The sequence below is a fragment of the Patagioenas fasciata genome, chromosome 18, assembly GCF_037038585.1.
Source record: "Patagioenas fasciata isolate bPatFas1 chromosome 18, bPatFas1.hap1, whole genome shotgun sequence".
NCBI classification, from domain to species: domain Eukaryota; kingdom Metazoa; phylum Chordata; class Aves; order Columbiformes; family Columbidae; genus Patagioenas; species Patagioenas fasciata.
The window spans coordinates 13,410,388-13,436,739 of record NC_092537.1 but is presented as its reverse complement, the minus strand read 5'-3'; the positions used below and the strand labels follow the sequence as shown (position 1 = coordinate 13,436,739).

Below are 26,352 nucleotides of genomic sequence, written 5' to 3'. Positions count from 1 at the left end.
CTTTCCTTTCATCAATCCAATATTATTTCGGTCAGGAAATCCACCAGCCAACTGCATGAAACTGCTCCCAGGGGCATCGTGGCATCCCCGAAGCTCTCTGGCCTACCTTGAGGAGGTGGTGCAGGCTGCCCAGGTCGCAGCGGGTGCCGAAGTTGGCCTGGTAGAGGTGCTCGAGGAGCAGGACGAGGGTGCCGTGCTGTGGGTGCTTGCTGGCGCTCAGCTTCTCGGCGATGGAGAGGAACTCGCTCTGCACCTCGGAGCGGTTGAGCAGCAGCACCGTCCTGAGGACAAGGGGACAGCAGTTAGACTGGGCAGGCAGGCTCAGACGCCAGAGGCACAGGAAATTCTTGGACAAATTCACACTAGATGGCAGTGGCCTCTCATATCAGTCGCTGTCGAAGGGTCTTGGGGCTATTCCAGACCCAACCTGCAGTGCAAATAGATGAGCATCCTCCAGCCTGACCCTCAGCACCACCTCTCCTGCCACATCTGCAATATCACCAGCACAATGACGGTTCAATCAGCCCCAAACAGGGCTCCAGCTCAGCAGCCAGTTGTCCAGCACGTACAGTGAAAGGGGGGACAGAAAATCAGAGTGGTCCCCAGAACATCTTCCCCCTGCAAAGTGCAGGTCAGAGCATCGCTCTGGGCTATAAGGAGAAGAGCCACAACCTCCAGCTGCATTTTTGCTCTGGACCACAACAGGAATATACACAGGCTTTGAGTTCCCAAATGCGCAGCTTGGAGAGCTCTGTTCACAGAGGAGAGCCGTCCACCTCACCGAGCAAAAATGGCTCTGAGTTAAGGATGAGCCTGGTTCTAGAAAGCTCAGGCCATGGCCACAAGCTTTCAATCAGCCCCAGGTTCGGCTCGTGTACAGCTTTGTGCCAGGCTTTCAGGGCTTTTTATGCAAATATAGCCACCCTGCTGTAAGTCAGCGGTGGTTGCACTTGCACCAGTATAAGCGTGTAGAGCAGAGGAACTGCACTGGGAAAGCAGTACCAGTGCAGCTGGGTGGGATATGGGTGCAGATCCAGAGCTCCACAGCATGTATGGACAGGCCAAAATGGGAGGACACCCTCCTGCCCAGCATGGAGGCAGCTGGACATGAAGGGCCGTCCCCAGGGCTGGCATTGGAACCAGGGAGAACACACACCACCCTGGCTCATATTCTTATTTACAAATGAAGTGCCCTGGCAAGAGGAAAGGTTCAGCCCTCTAAATAAGGTGCAAAGTGACTGTGCTGAGAGCAGCCAGGCTGTCAGTAATTGTTGCACTGGGACAGACTCGCTCCTGACTCCCTTCGGGGCAGTGGCTCCCAAACACGCAGATCAAAGCGTCTCCTGGTTGTTCTCCAACGTGTGCTGAGATCAGCAGCTCCCTGCGGAGGAGACTTTGCCTTCCCTGGCTGTTTCACCCAGATCTGCAGCCCTGCGCAATGACTGACGTGGGGAGCCCACAGATCCTGACCCACAGCTGTGGAAATGCCACAGCCACTTTCCTCATTTCTTCCCACAGCTCAGCCCAGTTATCCAGTTCTTCTTCCTGGCACCCACCACACCATCCCCTTTGAGATGCTGCTTACTGCAGCCCCGCTGCTGTTCAAGCGGTGTGAGACCGTGGGGATGCTACCGAGAGGCACCAGCGGCGTCCACGGCCACACTTACACAGTGGAGCTCTGGTGGTTCTTCACGGGCAGCCCCTGCTCCGTCCTCACCAGCCTCTGGAAGGAGATCCCTGGGGGAGAGAGCAGAGGATGTGAGACGCGGCACCACTGCAGATCCCTCTGCCTCAGGTACACATTGACTTTGTCCCCTAATGCGGTGCTCAGCTGCCTGGGCTGCTGCCCCAAGCATGCATGGCAGCTCCAAAAGTCCTTATGGGGACAAGGCACAGCCACTGTGTCAGGGGACCAGCCCACGAGCTGGGAAGCCTTGGAATATCAAGGGAAAATGCCCAGAGCAGTGTGAAAGCAACCAAAGGGCAGGAGAGCTGCTCCATTCCCAGTCCCTTCTGCCCTATGGCTATGTGGGTTGTGAAGTGCATGGGTGATATTTAACAGCTTCTGCCACTTGCTTTAGCCCCAACAGGCCCTGGGTGTCACTCGTGGACAGCAGGTCATGGTCACCTTCCCTCCCACAGGGATGGAGCCCAGATTGGCCCCAGCACAAGGGAAGTTGGTGTGGGCAGCCCATGTTCCTGGGACTGTCCCCAGAAGGCCATCGGGAACCCCAATCAGGTGACACTGGATGGAGCTGGACTGGGTGGCAACAGCAGAGCCCATGTCACCCCCAAACAGCAGAAGGACTGGGGTAAATCTTGGGAAATATCTGATGACATCAAGAAGATCCAGCGCCCTTATTACTGCCAGCAGCCACATCCCAACCCCAGCTGCTGCCCATGGGGGGAGCCCAGTACTCATGGGGTGGCCCAGCACCCACAGGCATCTCATACTGATCTACACAGGCCCCTCAACTATGGCAGCGTTCACCCCTCCTGCAGAGACATCAGCCCATTTGCAAATAAAGCTATCGCATTCTTGGCAAATATTGACAGCAGCTTGTTCCTAGTTAATATTTACCCTCATCTCAATAAAAAGCTTTTGCTTCAGCCTGGCGGCAAGTCACAGAGGCCGTGCAACAGGCGTATAAGGTCCTGGCTCCATTTCCAGCAGAGGACACGTTTTCACTGTTCTTGGCTCCAGCTGGGGGCAGCGACCACAGCAAGGGGCAGCACTGGGCTCCCCATCAGCCCAACACCTCCCACGTGGCATCTTTGGGCAGGGGTGGGGGAATCTCATATGCTTATAGAAGGGGAAAAGCTTTTGGACCAAAGTCCCCAGCTCAGGCAGCCCCAGGCACCGGTGATTTAGGAACATCCCCCCAGCACTGGGGCTTTCCCAGCACTCTGCAAAACACAGCCCTGACCAGTGCCACAGCAATAAGGGATCGGGAGAAAGCTGGGGGAGCCCAGGGCTGCAGCAGCATGGGACGAGCGTCCCCATGTCCATGCTGGCCCTGCAGCTCTGAGCTGGAGGCTGGACGAGCACAACAGCCCAGCCAGACCTTGCCTGGTGGCCATGGCCATTTGTGTTGGTGGAGCCTCAAGCTGAGGGTAAATCAGCAAGTCCGGTGCCAACACTGTAGAGGGTTCTGGGGTTTTTTTAAATAATTTTATTCCTGAGTTCTACATCCCGTCAGGGCTCTCCAAAGCAGGTGCCTGGTTTAAGGACAGGGTGAAGTACCCCCAGCCTCAGCCACAGCCCATGTACCCATCTGAGGCATCCCAGGTCCTGCTCATAGCCCTGCACAGGATTAAACAAGGGCTGAAGTCTGCTCTGTGTGATAACAGTTCTCCATAAGCCACCAAAAGACAGGGAGATTAGGAGAAATGGCCTTTTGGAAATAATTGGAAGAGCTGCTCCATTGGGAACAACAGGACATCTAAAAGGAGCCCTTAATTAAGAGGAGCACTGCTGCTGCCAATGGATGTGCCCAAAGCCGTGTCACAAGGTAGTGTCTCAGCTGTAAAGAAAGAGCTGGGGACTCACTCAGCCCTATAGAAATCTCCACGCAAGTGCAGGTTTGAAGGCTCTGGCCACCTTGATGCCAATGAATGGAGTCACTGTTATCGCCCCAGTTCCACCACTGACAAACTGAGCATCTCAAACAAAGCGCAGGGCAGGGCAGAGCAGCCAGCACGTGCTTAGTCATGGGAAAGACCTCTCGGACTGAAAGGCAGCCAGGAAATAGTTACACGTTCTGCTAATCCACACTGGTCTGGAGCTGAGAGTCCCCAGGATGCTCCCACCACCTTGCACACAAAGCAGACACCGAAAACACAACCCTGCCCTGATCTTCCTGAGGAATCTGGTCTCATCCTGTGCTGGACCACCAGCAAAAATCATCCAGAGGATGGAGAGCAGAGGTCATAGAATCACAGAACAGTGTGGGTCGGAGGGACCTCCCCAGCTCCCCAGTGCCCCCCCAGCCATGAGCAGGGACATATTCACCAGCTCAGGTTGCTCAGAGCCCCGTCCAGCCTGGCCTGGGATGTCTCCAGGGATGGTTCATCCACCACCTCTCTGGCCAACCTGGGCCAGGCTCTCACCACCCTCAGGGCAACAATTCCTTCTTTATGTCCAGCCTTAATCTCCCTCCTTTAGTTAAAACCACCACCCCTTGTCCCATTGCAACAGGCCCTGCTCAAAAGTTCATCCCTATCTTTCTTATTGGCCCCTTTAATTATGGAAAGGCTGCACTAAGGTCCCCCGGAGCTTCTCTCCTCCAGCTGAACCCCCCAGCTCTCTCAGCCTGTCCTCCCAGCAGAGCTGTTCCAGCCTTGGGTCATTTCTGTGGCTCCTCTGGCCCCTCTCCAGCAGGTCCCCACCTCCTGGCAGAGCTGAGGTTTGGGATGCACAAGGTGAGGGTGGACATCACACTCAAGGGATTCATGAAGCAACTGGGGTAGGACCCAGCAACACCAGGAGAGTCTTGGGAACAAACCCAGGGTGAGGGTGGCAGGGGGTGCTTTTGGGGACGCAGGAGAAAGCCCCGCAGCGAGTGGGAGGGCTCACCGGGGGCCTTGAGCTCGTCACTGATGAAGGTGAGCAGCTCGCGGAAGATGTCGCAGTAGGGCACGGGCCAGGTCAGGAAGCTGTGGTACACGCTGGCGGCTTTCAGGAGCAGGTCTGAGCCTGGTGGGAAGTGAGGAGCCTGCAGGGGACAGCGAGACGGTTAGAAAAGGGGGGAAGGTCATGGACCTCGAGCGCTGCATAAAAACTCAAGGGCTCAGGGTGGAAGCGGGAGGAGAGGCCGCAGATCAGTTCACCCTGTGACATCCCGTCCTCTCCCAAGGAAGGGTCAAAGGATCCCCACTGAGAAACCTCCATCCGCTCTGCACCTCCCCAGCCTCCCGGCTGCGGATCACGTGCCAAAACCTATATATAAATTTCTTTTTAACCACCACAGATCCATAGAGATGAATCGTATTCCAGTCTGTGCTTTTGAGAGATCTGGCAGCAATGATTTCCTTGGGATAATGATGCATTGTGCTAAGAATAATAATAAAAAAAAGCATTTCCTGTGAGGGTTCCACTCCTCCTTTTCATTAGTGTTGCCTATATATTTTGCACAAATATAAAGGGTAACGAAAAAAGTTGCCTTCTCTGCACAGAGATACTGTCCATCTCCCTTTCTGATTAGGCCATCTTTAAATAAAAAGAACACTGAAGCTCATTTTTTCATCTCTCAGCTTGTGCAATTGCTGCCTGGTCTTGATCTCTGTAGATTCATACAGGATTTTTTCCCGCGAGATGGACTGATCAAAGCAGACTGTGATGTTTCACACAAAAGCCGCCTTGATTTCGGTGACCATCGAGCACAGCCCCGGTCCCCATGTCTGCCCCGGGGCTGAGATCAGGATACGCGCAGCAGCCTCAGGACTTACATACAGCACCGCGTAGTAGGAGAGCAGAGCCAGGGGCGTCACGAGATCGTAGTCGCAATTCTCCTGCACCTGTAGGAAACAACCCGAGGGCAGAGGGATGAGCTGGGCTGCTCGGCCATTAGCATCACTCAAAAGCAGCCTACACCATCACATCCCCATCCCCAGCAGATTCCCTTCTCTCCACGGGAAAACAACCCCTGAAGGCCCAGTCACCCACACCGACGGGATGGGTGGACCGGCACAGATGGATGCTCTGCCTTCACCCTCGAGAAGCCGGATTTGGGCAAGATCCTGATGCTCCTGATCCTTGCAGAGTTGCATGAAAGCGACTCAAAGCAGTCAAGGCAGCAGCCCAGCCCTGTCAGCCGCCTGCAAAGCTCAGCAGCACGGTGCAAACCACCGATGTTCGTCCCAGGGGATAGCCAGTGGAATTATTTCACCAAGGGATTTAGTGGTGGCTCCAAGATATGCTTGCAGACATTGTCTCCCATTGTTCATGAGCACACCACGAAGTGCAATAACCCTTCCGTAAACCCTAATGTAATAAAATGCTATCTGCAGCTAGGTCCATTCCAGCCATTGAAAGAAGAAAAAAAAGGAAAAAGATTAAACTGAATTGTGCTGATCTGAACTGGTATCAGCTCCGCAGCCTGGCGGTTAGACCCCAGAAAATGAAAGGCAGCATTCACCCCATCACATGAATCCCAGTGCTGAGGATTCAGGAAACACATCACTGTTTCCTGCCACATCAAGGGAGTCATCTGAGGTCTTCCCGGTCACAGGTCGAGTCAACCCTGTTCAACCAACGATGCCTCGAGCTTCTCCAGCACATGACGGGCCCGCGGCAGGCTGACACCATCGGCCCCGCTGCCTTTTTCCCTCCCTGCTGTGCTTGACCCGACAGCCGGGATGCTGCATGGTGCAAACCTGCCCTCGGTCCCCAGCGTCCCAGCTCCTGGCCCTACAGAGCCGCTGCAAAGTTTCCATTAAAAACATCGTGAAACCTTCAATTTGCTCTGATTTGGACTAGCAGCTCCCACCTTTCACTGGGGAAGGTCTGGGGAACGCCGGCTCCATCCACGCAGCCCTACGAGCTGCGCTGTTGCTGCACGGCGCCGAGCGGCGCTTTGGGAAATCCAAACCCTTCCGTGTGGATCTGTGGTGCTGCCCAAAGAGCCCATATCGGAGCTGGGGTTTTCCCTTGCAGTTCCCATGTGATGAAAGCCAGGGGACACACAGGGCTGCTCCCACCAGCATTCTGGACCTGCTGACCCACCATCACCTGACGCCAAGCCCCAGTGCTCCAGCAACACCTTTCCATAACCCCAAATCACCCACTGAGCTTTGCAAAACTCCCCTTTGGGCAATCCCCAGAGCTGACACCACGTCAAAGGCCGCAGGTCTCCCCACAGCCCCCCGACTCACCTCTTTGGCCTTGCCGAGGATCTTCTCCACCAGGATGAGGTAGTTGCTGGCGTCCCGGCTCACCAGCTCCTGCAGGCTCCAGCAGTTCAGGCACAGCCCAGCTGCGGGGAGACAGAGTCACTGTCACCCACAGCCCCACCACCACCCGCAGCCCCCTTCAAGGAGGTTGCAGGAGGCACAAACAGCAGGAAGAGGTCAGGGCAAAGGTGTTTGCCATCTATATCGAATCAGATGGAGGGTGTTGGTCTCTTCTCCCAAGTAACAAGCAATAGAATAAGAGGGAATGGCCTCAAGTTGCACCAGGGAAGGTTTAAGTTTGATCTTGGGAACAATTTCTTCCCCAAAGGGCTGTGGGGCATTGGAACAGGCTGCCCAGGGCAGTGCTGGAGTCACCAGCCCTGGAGGGTTGGACAGATGGAGATGAGGTTCTCAGGGACACGGTTTAATACCCATGTTGGGTTAACGTAACAGTTGGACTCAATGATCTTAAGAGTCTCTTCCAACCAAAATGATTCTATGATATTATGATTCTGTTGCAGCAGAGGAAAAAAAACCTGGTGCCCACGTTCTGTACAAGATCTAATCTTGCCAAGTGATGTTTATCACAGCGGCATCACATTGTACGCGAGCGCCTTCGTGCTCTGGCTCATGCAGCCCCACGCTCTCAGCTCTCCCCGGGCAGGCTGGGGAGCGGAGGTGCCTGTGCCGCCATGTGCCCCTGCAGAGACCAGAGGGATGGACATGGCGTGGGTGGGTGCCCACCTTCAGTCTGCCCCAACACGGAAATCCCACTGGTGCAACCCCTTTCCTTGCTGCCCCCAGGCTCAAATACCCCAAGATGCACTATGCCAAGTATAAACTCACTCAAACCCTGCAAAATTCAGCCACTTGCCAGGCACATATCCAATCCCCTCCAGCTGCATCACACCTGAGGGAAGATGCTGCTTCCCCAGGCCCTGCAGATGCACCAGCACATCAGCATCACAGCAGCCGGAGCTCATATCAGCATCATTGTTAAGCCTGCCCAGCATTTATTCCATCTCTTAGCACCTTTAAATTTTCATTAAATGTGTTCAAACCCTAAAAGAAGAAGAGGCAGACAGAAAGGAGAAACGCCATGCCAAAGGACTGAGGGTCCTTCACCTCAGTTGATTAAAACCCCCCATCCCCATCCCCAGACATCTGCTGGGACCTGGCCAGTGACAATGGCCCAAGGTGTTTCCCGAGGCCCTCGCTGCTCTTGGCGGTCAGGGCCACATCCCAGATGGTCTTGGAGGAAATGATGTGTGCAAAGGCTGCCGGGTGCCTCCATTCATCCCAGTCCCACGTCCCAGGGGAGAAGGCGGCGATCACCGGCGGACGGGGATCTGCGGAATGGGAGAGACCAGCACCTCTTCCTCCTCCTCCCTCCCAGGGACACAGGCACTGCACGCAGCCCCACGGAGAACAGTTATGGGGAAATTTCAAACAAACAGCCTAACAAATACCCAAGAAGGGTCCATGTTTGCATCTCCCCCATCCCACATCACCATGGGTTTTTCCACCAGGAGCAGATGCAGCGCAGACATCACGTGCATCTCGGGCAGCCCCATGGCATGGATCAGGGGGCTCTTCCAAACCCCGTCCAAAAGCAAACCCAAAAGAAACAGAGAATCTCTCACTGCAGGGAAGTGGGGCTAACGATCAGAGAGGAAAAAATAAACACCAACCCAGCCGCTCTTCACTCACATGGTCTATTAAGTGGCACAAAAACATAACGAATGCCAAGCCATGCATGTTGGCTGTCGCATTGGAGCTAACAAGGAAGAAACAAAGCCGTGAGCTGGCAAGGGGACAGCGGCATTCAGCGCAAATCTACAGGTCACGCTGTCCGTCCCTCAAACACGATTCCCAGCTGCAGAGGCTACAAATTCATCAAGTATACAGACATGTAAATGCCATAAAAATAGCTTTACACACCTCGTAGGTGTTAAAGAAGATGAATTTAAACCAGGGGAGAGGTGTGCCATGGCCCAGCTGGAACAAGGATGATGCCAAGCCAAGCAAAAGTAGTGCTAAGGTTGCACAGCCAGCCTTCACTTGTCGCCACTCCATGGACAGGCTTTGCTCAGCAGGACACGCTATTTCTGTGGCCTTATGCCCAGCTTGGAGCTGAATGAACAGGGCAGGAGCCTTCCCCCACGGGGAAGCCCCCTCCCCGCCATACAACTTTTTACTTTAGGTGAATCAACATTTTCCAGCAGAGAAAGATCCTGCTGGCAAGTTTCCAAGGAACTCAGATGCGTCTGCTGTTAATTACAGTTGCAATTTTTAATTTGCTGCTGGTACTCCTGGCATCTTGCTGGTTTTGCTGAGATCCGGATATCTTGTCCGTGAGGGCACGGCCACAGCCACCCAGTAATTCAGCCATAATTCAGTTTTCCTTTGAGCCCCTTCCCTGAGCCAGCACGATGGCACAAAGCCACGGCTCTGCCCGGCATGGCTCCGGCACACGGCTCAAATAAATCAATATTGCCCCAGAGCGCGGCGTCCTCCAGGGAAACCCCAGCACCTGTGAGACAGTCAAGAAAACCACTGACCCAGCAGACGCGGTCAGAGCTGCCAGGAGCTTTGCTGACCTTGCAAGAAGCAGCTGGGCTCATGTGATGCCTCAAAACAACTTGTCCTGCTTCGGCCGGAGGTTTATTTCACCCAGAGAGCGCGGCCGCGCGGGGCAGGATCGGCGAGAGCAGCGGAGCTGAGCTGCACCGGTGCATCGCCCGACGAGGAGATCGCCGCTTCCTGCGCTCGTGTAACCGCAAATACAAACAGCCCATGAGACGCAGGCTCTTTCCTTCCTCTCGCTTCTAGCGAGGGAGGAGGAAATTGCGGCGGCTCGCTGCTTTATTCTGTGCTGAACGGAGCAGGCACGGAGCTGCTGCGCCCCGAGGAGCTGGGGAAAAGCCACTGTGAACAGGTTGGGGGAACAAAACGGGGCAGGGACAAGGGCAGGACTTGAGGGAAGTATCTAACAAATATAATTTAGACCTGAGGTCTTTTGACCCATTTTTGGGTCTTCTACAGTAACTGTGAGCTCAAGAGCAAGTATGCGGCCAGGTGTATTTGAATATCATCACTATAAGCAGAATGGGTATGGCAAGAGGAAATGGCTTCAAATTGCACCAGGGAAGGTTCAGATTGGATATTAGGAAACATTTCTTCACAAAAAGGGCCGTTGGGCATTGGAACAGGCTGCCCAGGGCAGTGCTGGAGTCACCAGCCCTGCAGGGTTGGACAGATGGAGATGAGGTTCTCAGGACCTGGGGCAGGGCCAGAGGTGGGTTATGGTTGGACTCGATGATCTTGAAGGTCTTTTCCAACCTAAATGATTCCATGATTCCATGGCAAGGCACTGGAATTACCCTGAGATTAAGCCAAACGGTGCTGGGAGGCAGCAAACTGTCAGGGTCTGAGCTCCTAAATCAAAGCAGCATTAACCAAAGACACACCAAAACAGCTGTGTCCTTGCTAAAACTAGTCTCAAGCACAAAAGACAGTTCGGAAATCCTGAGCACCATAAACAAAGGCCACGTGGTGAAGTGAAGTGTCCGGCAGCACCAGGACCAGAGATCCAGACCTGGGTGGGGATTCCCTTCCCTCTCCACACAGCCCAGGTCATGAGCATCCACTTTCCAACCACTGGGACCAGAGTGAGTCCCTGCAGCCACATCCCCTGTATCCAGGCTATAAAGGTTATTTGGGCATGGACGGTGATGCTCCCAACATGCACAGGTTAGGAACAAAAGCCCCAGGTGACACTAAGAGCAGAAAGGAGTCACCCACCTCCAAGTGTTCTCTCCACCCCTCCGCAGATGTCCCGGACACCGCTGGGTGCTGTGGTGGCACCCAGGGACTTAATGAACTGCAGAGCAGCACTTGGTTTATCCCCATGCCAGAGAGAGGTTGCAGACAGGGAGAAAACCACTCCAGAAAGTGTTACTTGCAGTGACTTCAGCTCAGTGCACCCGAGCAGATGCTGGTCTGCTGCGATGGTGTCGTGCCATCATGTCATGTCACCACACCGGGTCAGGCCACAAATCACAGGGACAACTCAGCAGCAGCGCTTCATAGCGAGTTAAAGCAGCACAGAGCACAGTCCAAACTGTGTTTGTTCCACTGTGCCAGGTATGCTCAAAACCAGCAGCACCAGAGCGCGCTGGGCACCCTCCCTGTCCCGGGGCGGATGAGGGTGGGATGCGCATCAAGGAAGGACGCACAGAAAGCTTGAACCATGCTTTCTCCTGGACTTTGCACTTGCTCTTTAATTCCCCCAAAAATACCCTTTCTCATGACAAGATGCAAGGGAAGCCCTGGATCTGTGTGGAGCACACAGCTTAGGGATGCCCTGGGATGTCCCCTAAGGAGAGCAGAAGGATGTTCCTGTCACCACTGCCAGCAGGAGCTGGGCTCCCCATTACCCCCTCTCTGTCGAGCTGTGCAAGCACTGGGAAGTCCTGTGTTGGTGGGGAACCACTTCACCTCACTCACCTAAACCCATAGCAAGGTGGGGTTTGCGGAGCTCAGGCTGAGGGAAGAGGGCAGAACAATCACACAAACTGCTCAGTGCCTCAAAGGAGAGCGGCCATGCAGGAGCTGCAGGGTGAGCTCCGGCTCTGGAGGTGTTGAGATCAGCTTTTAAAGACGCACCTTGTGCAGGCAGCACAAACCAGAACTTCACCTTCCAGCTCCTAAATCCTGCGAACTGGTCACAAGAGGCACTGGAGAACTCCCAGCAGGGCAGCAGCAAGTCCCACAGTGAAAAAAACTGCTTATATCCACCCTGCCCTCATGCTCATCCAGCTGGTTTCGCACCACTAAAACAGCCACCCAGTGCTGTTCGTTTTTTCTTTATACATGGAGAATGAGTCAGATTTATCCACCAGCAGCCCAGAGAACATCGCGGCCCCGGCTGCGACACATGGAGCCGCAGCAGAAGCAGGACCAAGCTGTGCTTATCCCAGCACCCAACACAACACGCTTAAACTGAGCCCAGCATGACACAGACCCTAAGAAGAATCTCCTTCTGGGAGAGCAGAACCCACAGCAAAGGCTCCGAGCAGGGACCGGTCCAGGTCAGGGGCTGCAGCGAGACCCCCGCAGCGGGAGGGACCCGGCGTGGCTCTCGCTTTGATCGCTATCGGCGCCGCCGGAGATGCCGGCAGCGTGCCAGGAGCGGGCGGCAGCGGCCCCGTGGGCGGCAGCGGCCCCGTGGGCGGCCTCGGAAGGATGAGGCTTCGCGATTTCTTTTCTGAGAAGTGCTCCGAGACAACCTCCTCCCAGCACTGCTCCTTCCTGACCTCGGTGGTTGACGTTTCCCCCCCACTGCTCTTCATAGGGGGCAACTGCCAAGTCGGAACAGAAAAATAAAAGAAATAAAGCAGAAATACCGCATGGCCAAGCTGCCTTCGCTCACAGCACTCGGGCTGGGCGTCAGCTCCCAGTGCTGTCAGAAGCAACACAGTTGGAGGGGCGAAAAGCAGAAGTCTGTGTTTCCTCCCTCCCCCAGACCTGCTCCCCCCATTTCCACCATGTCCTCACCAGAAGAACGTGGGTTTCTCCCGGGGGCTGCCCACAGGAAGGGCCAACTCACAGAAGTTTGTAAGCAGGGGGCTGGAGGTGCCCAAAACGCAGGGGACAGCACAAGTCCTGCAGTCACAGCATCACCTTGGGATGCATCCTGCATCGCACAGAAGTCTGACCTACAGCTCCAGTTTCCAACCTGCAGCTCTCACCTCCAACCGGCATCTGAGTCCCCTGAGCAGGGCACAGCAGGATCTGCCTGGGCCAGAGCTACCCCAACACTTCCACCCAGCCTGGGAAGTCACTTCAGCGTGAAAACCCGCCCCAAGCCTGGAGAAATCACTTCCAAATTAACATTTGCAATGTTGAGCAACCAGCACACCCTAATTCTGCACTTAGGGCTGGATGCATTCCAGATGTTGGATTTTGCTGCCTTGTGATCAAGTTGGAGCATCCCCACTCAGGACTCCTGTTCATTCCCCATGTGGGTATTTACGTGACCACAAACAAGCAGGGTTAAGCTTCCCCTTGTCAGAGCTGAGCAGACTGACCTGCCAGGGCACCATGCAAGCCATACCATCAAACGTTCCTCTCCTCCACCCATCCTCCCTCACCAGCATCCTTCACCCTCTCTGGCTCACATGCAGCCCCATAGCAGAGACACAACAGCACCTTCCCATCCGCAGGACTTTGGGGCACTGGGCTGCCCCACAGCATCTCCCCATCCACCCTGACCCGCTCACTCCTACAGCATCCCCGGCACCGCCTGCAGCCAGACCCAAGCCCTCTCACCAAAATCTCCTCATTTCACTGCTCGCCAGAAAGAAATAGAGTCTTTTCCTTCCTTTTGCACACTCTGATTTGACTGTCGTCTCTCTCCAGCAATGTGAAGGCAAACTCTCTAAAGAGGTTCTCCACGAGGAAAAGGAGGGTGTCTTCCCTAGCACTTTTCTAACAGGGTTTTTTGTGAGTCAGGGACAACTCATTTCAATTTGTTCCTCCAATGAATGCTTCAGCTCAGGAAAGATTTTCTGTTTAGACCCCAGAGCTGCCCCTGAGCTCATCCGGGGTGTAAATCTGTGATGGCCAAAGCACTCACACTTCTCTGCTGAGCTACGCAGCCACTCATGCAGAGGGGAAACGACACATTGGAAGCGATTACTCACCCACTCTGGAGCAACATCCTGTAAAATTATCATACAGAAATACAGCATTCAATAATTTAAAAATGAACAAAATTCTATCAAGGTCTCAGCCCAAAAATCTGCAACGTGGTGCATGTTACTGTGGTCTGTGGAAATGGTAAAAAGGAGGGGAAAGCAAATAACTTGGGAAATATAAGTGCTATAAGAAGTTAAAGACGAGAAAGGAGAAGGCTACTGCACAGTTAAGGACAAGATGGGGGGATTCATTGACTATATGAGGAACAGAGTCCTGCCATAAATAACAGCCTGGATCTGCCACACATCAGCAATAATCAAACTGTTGCTTTTAACATGGGGAAGACAGAAGAATGTGAGAACATTTCTGCTGTTTTTGAAAAGAAATAGAATACACTATTAAGGGGCATAGACATATCTGTGCATTAAGCTCTGTTTTCCTGAAATCGTATCTGTTGCTGCAATTATGAAATACTTCCTACCCCGACTGCAAGGGGGTAGGATGTGAAGCAGCAGCTTTTCAAAGCAAACACGTTAAAATGAGCAGGGCTGGACAGCCCACATGGAAAAGCACTAAAAGCACTGGCCAAGCAGCACCGCCCGGGGTGTCCCCCGCAGGTCCCGGGGTGTCCCCGAGTGGCACCGGCACAGCAGAGCTGTTATCATCACATCCACCGACCGCTGCGGAAACAGGGTTTGCTGGTCACGCTGAAGATTTTTGGCAACGGCACAAACGCTTTTAATGAAAGGGAACTTTCTGATGTGTAAAATGGCCAAGATTCTCCCAGGAACACCAGGTCATTCTGCCAAACCCCACAAAACCCACATGAAGAGGACTGAGAGGCGGCAGGCACAGAGATATGGGAAAATCATTACAAATGAGGAATGGCTGGGCGGCACGGCTGCCTCCAGCAGAGCCCACCCCCCCGTCCCGTACGGCCTCGTCTGTGCTAACGAGCCGGAAAAATTATTGGTATTTAAAGGCTACCCTAACACAAACACCAGCGCTGAGGGGCTGGGACTAGAGAAGAGCAGAGCTTGTGAGCGACACAGGAATTGATTAATTATAATTACAGGAAGAGGTGAGTTATGCGGCGCACAATGAGCTGCTCGGGAGATGGGCTCCTCTGGACACGCACTGTAACGGTGCCAGACACGAGGTGGCACTTTCGGGAACCAGGAATGTAGGTCACACTTCAGGGCCTGTTCCCCAGAACGCAGGGAATCCAAAAGGACCCAGGAGTCCTGTCACAGCTGCACAAACCAAGAGCCAGGGCCATGCTACAGCACACGGAGCTGGCATCGCTCCGGTCGGTGCGGGGAAACAGGCACGGCCAAAGGGATTTCTCCAGTATTTGGCAGCAGGTAGGGCACCCTTTGCCTCTCTTTCTTGACTTATAAGTAAACAGAAAAGCAGAGGGGGTTGAAAGAACTGCACAGGCAAATGGAAATCCAAACCTGACAGCCTCACAAATTAATTTCTTTCATCTGCAAGAGGATTTGGGAACAATTCAATCGCAGCCTACAAGTGCGAGTATGAAGATGAGAGGTCAAAATGATCTTCAGAAATGACTTCTAGGCATTGGTGCTCTGCCCTCACCACCCGTCATCTCATAACCCTTCACAACCCTCTGACCACAGCTCACATCTTTATAGCCACCATGGTATCTGGTCTAGATATAAATGAAGTTGATAACATTATCTCCACACTTGTTTCTGACAATGTCGCAGAGGTTACGCCCATGGGTTTTGAGGACTATACGCATCTAAGCAAGGCAAGGCTGGCTGATCACACAGAGGAGCTGCTCCTCGTGGTGAATGAAGACTCCTCTCCAGCAAGTGGACACAGACAACTGGCAAGACACACGACTTCTCTGCTGAGTCTTTACATATGTAAGACCTAACGTGACTTATTCAGTGTCTTGGTACATCTTCCTACTGCAACAAGAGGTTCAGGAAGACCAACTAGGTTGGATCCACCTCTAACTTTGAACTTTGGAAGGAAGAAAAGGCCTCCAAGCCCCTAGTAGCACCAGCAGCTCAGTCTCACCCAGGTGTCCAGGTAGGTCAGCAGATCATGCCAAGACAGAGAACAAGTTCATGCTTAACAGGTCACCTACCAGCCCATCTGCTGGAGACAGCATCTCTGCTAAGCCCGTGTAGACATCGTTCCAGAGCGTGGTAGATCCTGTCCTCTGTGCAAGTGGTGTGCTGCATCTTAATTCATCTCCTAAAGACAAAGAAGGAAGAAAGTTAGTGCACTTTAGTTAAGCTCAAGGAAGAGCACACTGCGACACTTCTACTGTACTGCAGACAAGATGCTCCTTGGTGAATCGTCACCCCGTTACTGCCTCCTGTCACCCATTTCGACACCAAAGCCAACAACGCGCCCCAATGTGCTGGTTGTCATCTTCCCCTCTGCTCCCTCAATCCCTCCCACCTTCAGCAAAGCAAAGGAGCTGCACACATCCACAACCCCATCACGAGAGGCTGTGGGGCCAAGGAATCCTCTCCCTGACCTGCCGCAGGTTTATTTGCCTTTCACAGCAGGACTGATCAAGTCTCTCTCACGTGTTTGTGGCAAGGAGGAATCTCAGGTTAGTCTCCATCAAAGATAATGCTGTAAGAGATTACGGCTGCAGCACCTTGCAATGGACTTGGATGGGAACCATGGAACAGCCCAGGATGGAAGGGGCCTCAAAAGATCATCTAGTCCAACACAGGAAAACTGACAGCAGAGCCCAAGCTCCTACTCCTTGTGTTAGACACGGATTGTCCTTGACAGCTTTAGAGTCCACTGGTGACGGTCACAAACGCACTCCCAAGTGCCAACTTCACACTAACCAGGAAAGCTGCCGGTACCGTCACCTCACTGTCACACCAGCCAACGGGAAGAAAAGGTTCACGTGCCCTTGTGGCAACGCAGGAAAATACGGAGGGGAGCTCAGCCCCAACATCCGAGAACATTGTGAAACTGTGGATTGCGTGCCTGGCTGCAAGCTTTTCACAACGCGGCTCTGGGCATCTCCAGCTCTGCTCCATGGCTCAGGGTGCAAACCTAAACCTCGGGCTGGCAGAGACTGTGCCGGGGGAGGAAGGTTTTATCCCACTCAGTTTATATGCATCTGTCTGGGACACCATGAAAATAAACGCAACTTGCCCAGAAGGTTCACTGCTCAGATCTGCCCAACCATGGCCAATCCAAGAAATGCCCGGGCAGATGATCTTTCAAGGTCCCTTCCAATCCCTAACATTCTGATTCCCACCTCCCCCGGGGTGACAGACCTGGTGTCCAGAGCGACCCTGGGCAGGGACCTCCCCTCTCCCAACACACAGAGAAGGCTTCATCCCAAAAACTCTTTGCCTCTTGGTTAGAGGCAACGTAAATGCACAAAAATAACACAGAAAGAAGAAATATAACCTTCCAATACTAATAAAAACACTGGCCAAGGAGGCATTTGCTTTCATCCTGCACAGCACATTCCTGTACCTACGCTGCATGCTCGTGTAGTTCCCAACACTAACCCAAAATGCTCAATTCTTTGCTTATTTGGTCAACGTTTGATGCTCAGTTTTCAGTGGTGGCTGCGTCCATCCCAGCTCCCCACCTGCACCCCAGCAGGAGCAAAAGCTGCTGTGACAGACCCTCTCGGCAGAGGTTCCACCGGGCCCCTCCTGCCTCATGGACTCAGCTTGGCCACCTCCACCCACGCTTAATTCCTAGTAATTCCCCAAAAAAGGTTCAGTAAAGCTGCACCGGTTGCTGGAACATCCCAAGAGCCAAGGGAGCAGCCAGGCCAGCTCCAGCCCCACCGCTCGGTCCTTCCTGCACTGCAGAGAAGCCACCGATGGATCCAAAGAGATTAAAGCAAATGCCCAACAAGGAACCACTGCCCTGTCAAATTCAAGTTCTCTCCCTTACCTCAAAGAGGCTCATGGGCTCTGGCTTCTTCTGTCCTGCTCCCACAGCCTGTTGTTATGGTTTTCACCAAAAGTTTTACCCATCCACTGTGTGCGCACAAGGAACGCCCGAGAAGCACTCAACCACGGCACCGGGACTGAATGAGCGGGGAATCTGCACATCAGCACCTTAGTCATGACTTGCGGCAAGAGGAAAGCAGTAACTACGAGCACAGTGTGACTCATAAGCACCCTTTACAACACCCGGCTCACAAAAATACTTCTCCCCACACGTCAGCGTGTTTGAGAGCACAGCTCTGTCCTCGGAGGGGAACACGCTCCTCACTGCACTCCAGCCCAGCCATCCCTTCCCAAAGCCCAGCACAAAACAGGCAGGGAATTTAAGGACAAAATATGGCAAAGATATTACCATAACATTCAAACCACAAAACACAAACTTTTCTTGTTGATTTTTGTTTGCTTTCCTGGTGCGCTGCAGACCACACATGAATCTAAACCTCCTCTCCCAAGGCAGTGCTTACGGAAGCACCTTTCGTGGGAGAAAACTCCATTTGCCCACCACAACCAAGCAGAAACTTTTCAATCTCTTCTACTGTTTATTCCCCAAACTGTCCCTTCCCTCCCACCCACACTGCGCAAAATGACAAGGCAGGGACAGTTCTGGAGCACGTCATCAGACTTTCCCAGGAGCTCTGTTAAGCATCTCAAGAGCACTAGAAAAAACAAGTGCTGAGGTCAAAGTTTTTAAGTGATGCTTTGCAACGGTTTATGAGAGTGTTCGGCAACTCCGCGGGGAAAAATATCTGTCCCTTCATCGCCTCCCAGTAACAGAGCTGCCAAAGCAGAGCTGCTTTGGCAAAACGGCAAGGTGCAAGGTTTTGGGAGCGGGTGGAAGGGATGGCGCAGTCGCCAAACTGCCCGCGGTCACATTTCACCAGCACCCAGCGCAAACGCTACAAGCGGTGACGGCCCGGCAGCCTTCGGGGACACCATTGTGGACACCTTCGTCACCGAGGCTGCTCTGCGCATTTCCAAGCACAGCAACGTGTTGCGAAAGATGTGGGTTTCCCTGTCTTCTCCCCAGGTATCAATAGTGCTTCTGAGAGAGCACAACCACCACCCCAGGGAAGAAAGGAGGGTTTTGATGGACCAATTGACACAAAACAACAAGGAGGATAACAAGAGACCTTTCGACATTGGCTTGTCACAGATCTCCTGACAGCAGCTCTGCAGGCAACGCAACATGGTACCCACACATCTGTTCAACCCTAGAGATATTGCTCCTAGGAGGCAGGAACAGAGGGGACACCACAGCAGTTGTGAGGAACATCCTCAGGCAACGACTAAATATCACCCTTGGACAAGGCACTGACTGAATCCGTCCAGAGAGCACCGCATACGGAAAGCGTGGCCAGATCGACTGCCACCCTGCTCTGCAAAGTCGTAGCAAGAGCTGAGCAAAGCAAGCAGAAGGGCTTTATCCCACCACATCTCGCTCATACATCGTACTCCAGCCCTACGAAATTAAGCTGTGGGACTCCAAACCCTGAATGTTCTCTAAGGTGAGATTGGTTTTCCTTCTCCAGTAACTCTGCACTTTAAAAGCACTGCGTGAACCATACAGTTGCCATTTAAGAGGCAAAGAAGCCGAAGTTTGGAAAGGTTAAGCAATTTCCCTGCTGGGAGCAGAAGGCACGTCTCCAGCTCTCCAGGCACGTTCCTTACCCTCCATGTCATCCTCGTGCCACTTGCAGCATCAGCACAGCCAGAAAGAACTGGACTTCTAGCAAGAAGATAGTTACATCTCACATAGACGGAGTCCACATCACCTCACTTCGCTCTGGTCCATACACAGAGCTGATCGAGCAAGATAAACATCTACCCTTGCACATCCCCGAAACACCTCCTCTCAGTCTCTCCCACGCAGGGTGGCTGTCAGCATGGCACATCCGCAGGTCGCTGCGATGGAGACGGCAAGAGGAACCCACGGAGACCGAGAGGGGAACCGGGAACTCGGGAACCACAACCAGGGCACGGGGAGGGGGTCAGATCGCAAACAGCTCCAGGACGAGGCAGCAGAAAGCAAGGATTGCTGTCGTTAACGTTGCATCACGCCGGTAACATCACAGCCCTCCCAGGCACAGCAGCGACAACACTTAAACCCTCTGGGTTTAAGAATCTCATGTTCTGAGGGAAACCAATTTGCCTCGAGGTTTTGCCCTGCTTTTGTCTAATGGCCAACAATCAGCCACATCATGGGCATGGGGCCAAGTCGAACCCACCCCCTTAAAAGGCCTGATTGCCCAAAAGGCACCTGATAATTTCCTAACAACAAAAAAACAACTATTAAAATGAGCGAGAAAAGGCACAGCACACAAAAGCTCAGTTTGGAAAGTATCTTAAGAGTGTGAAATTGTCACAGCACCTTGCAGGGATGCAAGATGTCTAGAGAATTTCCATCTGAGATTGCTTAGCTAGAAGTCTTCGTTCACCTCTGCACGGGAATCCCTCAGGTGTCACAGCGCCGCGACAGACTTTCCGCTCAGCTGGGACAGACTGTGGTTCCCCACTTGCGTTGATCGCATTGGGGCCTTTCCCTTTCATGGCTTTTCTCCTGCTCAGTATCCCAGTGAGGACGAACACCTCAACTCCTTCCTGCCCAGGATGACGCTGCCCCGGGGCAGAAGGTCCCTCTGCACACAGCAGCCAAGCCCAGGAGATGACCAAGGCCACTCGCAGTTCCCACATGGAGGGGACGGGGCACGTGAGAAGCTGAACTGGGGGTCACACGGGCTTTTCTGCAGGGAGAAGCACTGTTCTTGTATTAAGGTCCACATGAGTCCTATCTTGAACATCCAAAGGATGTCTTTTCCTGCAGTGGTGAAGCTCAGGACACCCACCATTAGAGCACCTCAAAGGTCAAGTCCAAAGTTGGTGTTCCCAAATAAGGGGAATTAGACTACCCCCTCCTGGGACACCAACCACCTCCAATCCAACCAGCAGGGCAAATCCCTGCTCACCCACCGCAGACGGCTCCACCGTGATGTCCTGGGGAGGCACCACCAGCAGCGTCCTGCTCTGCTCTAATCCACCCCTCCCAAGAGAGGAAACCCAGGCGGCCATGTAATAAGCTTAGATTTCCCCTTCCATGATAGCAAATCCCAGCAGCATCTCCTCCAGATACCCATGGGTGGGAAAAGAGCTGGTTGAAAGTCCTCTACCTTCTCAGAGGGGTCCTTTCATTAGGGAAACAAGACATCACTCCACCAGCACCAGAGGAAGCCCCCAGGTACCTTGATGGTAGGATAATGCCCTTTCCTGTCCCGATTGTTCTGAGGCTGCCAGCTGAGCATTCTGGGCAGGAAACAGAAGAAAAACAAGGCCTTTGGTTCATGGGATCAGGTCGTAAACACGCTGCCCAGGATTGCTGGCAATCACAGTGGATAGAGGGACATGGATTGCCTCGCAGAGATGGCAACACATGGGTTTGTGGGATGAGGTGGCTCAGTGCTGGCTCCCTGCTGCAGTAGGGCTTGGGGCAAGAAGTGCGATGAGGCTAAAGAAAAAAGGAGCTTCGTCTTATGCTGCAATAGAAGGAAAACCACTTAACTGGGAATTAAAGCAAATGGGTTGTAACCAGCGCTTTTCTCAGGGTAAGATCCTCATACAAGCACCCCAGCAAAATCACCATCTCTCTCGAGCTACAGCTCAGCTTTCTGAACCCTCCATTTCACCCCCAAAATGGGCAGCAGGTAACAGGCAGCACAAGAGCTTTGGGAGGAGCTGGATACGCAGCTGTGCCCATGTGCTACCTGCTCCTCCAACAAAAGTGTCTGTTATTCTTAGATTACAGAAGAAATCTTGGTTTTTAACTATCCTTAACTTGCAGGATTTTACTGCCTCCTCTACACCCCATACAGGAGCCAAAGATAGAAACTCAGAGCTGAGAGAGGGAGCAGCTGGAGGAAGTCTTGGTAGAAATCGGGGCAACAACCTGCAATTCTTAAGACTCAAACTTCACCCTCCATGTGTTTACTACTCAAGTAAGTGCTCTGCAAAGAGCAGGGAGATGAAGGCGATAAGATGTTCGTTCAAACCACACAAAGGCAGCATATCAAAAGATCCAGGAGGCAACTGGTTTGACAAACATCCTTTCGGGGTGCTCGCAAAGGAGCACGTACCATCCAAACACCCTGGTACCACGCGATGGTCTTACAGGGTTCCTGTCCCGCTGAGCAAGGATGAAAGTTGCTCTTACCCTCAGGAGGAAGAGCACACCAAGCCATGGCAGGGACCATAGAACCACAGAACGGTTTGGATTGGAGGGACCTTCCCAGCTCCCCAGTGCCCCCCCTGCCATGACAGGGACATCTTCACCAGCTCAGGTTGCTCAGAGCCCCGTCCAGCCTGGCCTGGGATGTCTCCAGGGATGGTTCATCCACCACCTCTCTGGCCAACCTGGGCCAGGCTCTCACCACCCTCAGCATAAACAATTTCTTCCTCATGTCCAGCCTCAATCTCCTCTTTTAGTTTAAAACCATCATCCCTTGTCCTATCACAACAGGCCCCACTCAAAAGTCTGTCCCCATCTTTCTTATTGGTCCCTTTTTAATTATGGAAAGGCCACACTAAGGTCTCCCCGGAGCTTCTCTTCTCCAGCTGAACCCCCCAGCTCTCTCAGCCTGTCCCCCAGCAGAGCTGTTCCAGCCTCGGGTCATTCCTGTGGCTCCTCTGGCCCCTCTCCAGCAGGTCCATGTGTGTCCTGTGCTGAGGACCCAGAGCTGGACCAGCACTGCGGTCGGGTCTCCACCTTCACTCCTTGAACTACAAAACCTCATCTCCAGGGAGTCTCCACTCCACAAACCAACACAGGAACAGGCAGCAGAGAAGCAACATGAATAATCTTTTCCAAAACCCAGCCAGCAAAACCCAGACCAAGCCCTTATGGAATCCTTGTCATGGAAGAACTGCGCAAAACCAACCATCAATAAGGCCATGGAGAGTAAAGGCAAGAGAAATCCACTTAGGTGTCAGCACCCACATCTCTGCAATCCACCCAGACACTTATTCACCCACATAAGCCACATTGGCTTTTTGAGATCATCACTGCTACTGCTGCCAGATAGCGTTACAGGCTCAAGAGCAAGGGACAGGACTGAAAAATTTGTCATTAGGTCTGATTTCTTGAGAAGTCGGTCATAGTAGTGTCTGGGCACCCCATGGGACCGCCCCTCTTCTCATCTATAAAGCGAGGAGCCAATTTACTTGGAACAGGACAGATTACAAACGTGAACCACAGCGAGGTCCCCATGATGCTATCTGCTGCACTTACACATAGCAAAACACAACCAAGAAGCAAACAAGAACAGGAAAAAAGATCTTATACCCTCTGTTATCTCTCTCCTTTTCTTGGTGTGTGGAAGGAGGAAAGGAAGAGGGCACCAGAAATTGTTTTCTTCCAGGACCTAAAGGAGAATCTGAAAGGAAAGGTTTAATTTAATGCTGTCTCTACAAGTCCAGCTCCATCACCTTGTACCATCTAGTTTGACAGTGGGCATAGGAGAAGTGTAAGGGTATGTGGACATCTCATCCCTGCTCTGCTCCAAGGTGGGACACAAAGACCTCAGTGATGGGTCTCTGCACACGGCACATCCAGAGCAGGATTTAGGGGGTAAACAAATCACAGTGAAGGAGAGGATCACCCAGTGTGGGGCTGGAAGGGCAGGCTGACAGGTGAACTGGGACCAATGAGAATAATTGCTGCCATCGGGGCAGAAACAGCTCCAAGGAGCAGCGCAGACTCAGAGGTTTGGTGGTGAGGATCCACAATGGAACGTGCCAAGGAAAAGTCACCCAGACAGAAACACGCTGAGTGGCACACTCATGATAAAAACATTGAGACAAGGTTGCTTTTCAGAAGACCAAAACCACCAAAAGGTCAGCTGGGCATTGGTTTGAAAGCATTTGGCCTCCTGGATAGAGGGTCTGGGGGCTTCAGCAATCTCATTGATAGGCAAAACTGCAGTCAGGAACAAAGCACCCAGCTCATCACTGGCAAGCTGCACATTCCAGGTGTCCTGCTACAGCCACACGTCTCTGCTGGGAAGGACGGGACTGTCCTTCTGCAATCTATTTCAACTGCTCTGCAAAGAAGATTTTCACAGCAATCAGCCCCCTGCTCTGGGACAGCTGGAGAAGCACACATAAGAAGTCTTCGTGTAACAGATGAGCAACAAACCATTATATGCACAGACAACCTTAAAATTGCTGTGGGATTTGCACAGAATGCAGGATTCTGAGCGAACTGCAGTATTTGGAAGTAAAACAGCAAAGAAAGGTTTAAACACTAATTTCGTCTTAAAGCAGAAGATAAAACTCCCAGCACAAGAAAAAAACCTGGTTCTGGAATAACAACAGCATCTGTGCCCACAGGACAACTGTGCTAAGGGGTGTTACTGCCCTGTGGTGCAGGTCATCCCCAAGCGCTAACAGCAGAGATGAAGATCTGGTTTATCAGTGCTAGAGGTACCTCCCTCGACATGAAGACCTGCAGCACACAGCTGCACTGCGCGACTCGAGTCCTCGAGCAGCACGGCAATGTTGTTGTCTTGCCAAACTGCAAAGCCTCGCTTACACCAAAAAAAAGTGAGAACTGGAAAGCTTACTAAGAGGCAGAGATCGCTCCTTGTTCTCACTGTGTCTGAGAACCCGGCTGAACGAGAGGCTCCCACCGCAGAGCAGGGAAACCACCTAAAGCGCAAAAGCAGTTTCGGAGTCCTTTTAATATCAAACAGCACCTACAGAAGGCAACAAAAAGGGGGCAAAGCAGCAGCCAGGTTCCATGGCCAGGTTTGGCTGCCTGCTCCCCTCCGGTGCCAGCCGGGCAGTCTCCATCGGACACAGCAGCGCAGGCCGGGGGGCTCAGCCCAGCGCCAGAAACCGAAACACGAGATGTGATTCATCTCACCAAACTGCCGACAGCTAAATTCAGCCACCTCTTTGTGAACTGCTTACCCGGGGCTGTGCTGGGGGGTCTCTAAAACGGTCACTTGTGCCCCTGCCAGAACACAGGTGTCCATCGCTACGAAAGACAAAGTGATGAAGCTCCAAAGCTCCAATGCGGTCACTCAGCTGGTGGCTGAGCGGAGCTGGACTGGGTGAGCCCAGCCATAGGCTTAGACCATGAAACACTTCTTTGCAGAAAGAAGTGGCCTCAAGTTGCAGTAGGGAAGGTTCAGATTGGACATTAGGAAGCATTTTTTCACAAAAAGGGTTGTGAACCAGTGGAACAGGCTGCCCAGGGCAGTGGTGGAGTCACCATCCGCGGAGGGGTTGAAAAGGTGTACAGATGAGGCTCTTAAGGACATGGTTTAGTGCTACAGTTAGGTTGGACTCTATGATCTTAAGGGTCTCTTCCAACCAAAATGATTCTGTAATTCTAAGTCCAAATGAATGTACAAAACACATTCATGAAAGAAAACAGCTCCGTGGGAAGGCACAGCGGTGGCCAACATACAGTCCACAGCAGGGCACAGAGAACACCCCTAAGAGCAGAGTGCAAGACAGTTTGGAAGTTAAGTCTCACCTAACAGCTGCAGGTCTGTACGGTCCCTTCTGCTGACCACGGACACAGCACACCAGCGTGCAGCAGAAAACATCCGTGGTCAGAGGGGAAAGCTTAGAAAAGAGCTTAAAAACATACTGCAAACAAAGGATGAAGCATTGTCCAAGCTGGGGGCGAGAAAAAAGCCAAACATTCAGGAGAGGCAGAAATAAGGGAAAATGCTCTGTCCCCTTCCTGTAATAAACAGCCTCTGATCCTCAATTTTGTGTCTAGTACTTTGCCTGCAACAGCAAACCCACCAAGAAAGCATCTAAGGTGACACACAACAGCTAAAACCTGGAGACAGGGAGCACTGTGTGCCCCCAGGCCATGCTGGGGGAGCCAAGGGGGGCTAGAAATTACAAATCCGGACAGGGACTCTCCCGAATACAGGGCAGGATCGACTTTCCATTGCTCCGTGTGACTTTCCCAGCCCAGCACCACAGGCCACACTGATGCTCTGCTCTCAGGAAGGACGAAGGCGCTGCAGGGGATGCAGAGAGCACAGCCCGGGGAGGGCGAGAGAGGGGAACAGAGCAAGCACCACCCTCCCCACACACACACGTGTGACGTGGGAGCCGACAGCACTCGGCATCACGGAGCCCTGAGCGACACCACCAAAAGAAAAAGAAATGAAATACGACAGCCGGTGCGTGGAAAGCAGGATGGGACCGCGCGGTCACGGGCAGCGGGTTTCCCGGGGCGCAGCTCTGCACGGCCGCCCCAGCTCCACCGCACAAACAACCCCCAGGAGGAGACGCTTCCGCGGCCGCTGGGGATAAATATTTTGAACCTCCGGTGAAGTAGGGCAAGTGGATTTGGGCTGTAGATCCCACAGCACCAGCGCTTTTTGGTGGCAATCACAAGCGGTTTATTGCCCTCTGGTACAGCTTTGCTCTGTTCAGCCAAACTAAGTACCCCCGGCTCAGGGGATCAGAAGAGAAAGCTGAGAAATGCCCAAGACGTGTCAGCTCCACACAAACACCTTCATCCAAGCCCTTCATGCTGCTGTAAATGGGAATTATTTAACGGGATTTCCCAAATTCCATCCCCAAGATTACCTGCATTAGCAGCCCAAGCCCAAGGCTAAGGCTTATAAGATGAAGACGCTGTGAACTCCAAAAAAATAAAACCAAGAGGAGCAAAGAAGCACCAGCTCCAAATTGCAACGGCTTTTTGTTTCGGAGACTGAGAGACATAGGTTCCACGGAAAGAAAGAAAAAACCTAAAAATATG

At 52.9% G+C, this 26,352-nt stretch overlaps 1 protein-coding gene across 4 annotated transcripts in view; it reads right to left on the bottom strand.

Annotated features, from left to right (window-relative positions):
• The window catches only part of PIK3R5 (phosphoinositide-3-kinase regulatory subunit 5), a 62,394-nt gene that overhangs the window by 13,101 nt on the left and 22,941 nt on the right, over positions 1-26,352 (bottom strand). For all 4 annotated transcript variants that reach the window (XM_065852700.2, XM_065852703.2, XM_071816488.1 and 1 more), the window contains exons 2-7: positions 15,713-15,822; positions 6,874-6,974; positions 5,449-5,517; positions 4,577-4,715; positions 1,668-1,737; positions 107-281 (exon numbers count right to left, since the gene is read on the bottom strand). In XM_065852700.2, coding sequence (XP_065708772.1) covers positions 107-281; positions 1,668-1,737; positions 4,577-4,715; positions 5,449-5,517; positions 6,874-6,974; positions 15,713-15,809 — 651 coding nt within the window. In that variant the 5' untranslated portion in view covers positions 15,810-15,822. The remainder of the gene's footprint in view (positions 1-106; positions 282-1,667; positions 1,738-4,576; positions 4,716-5,448; positions 5,518-6,873; positions 6,975-15,712; positions 15,823-26,352) is intronic.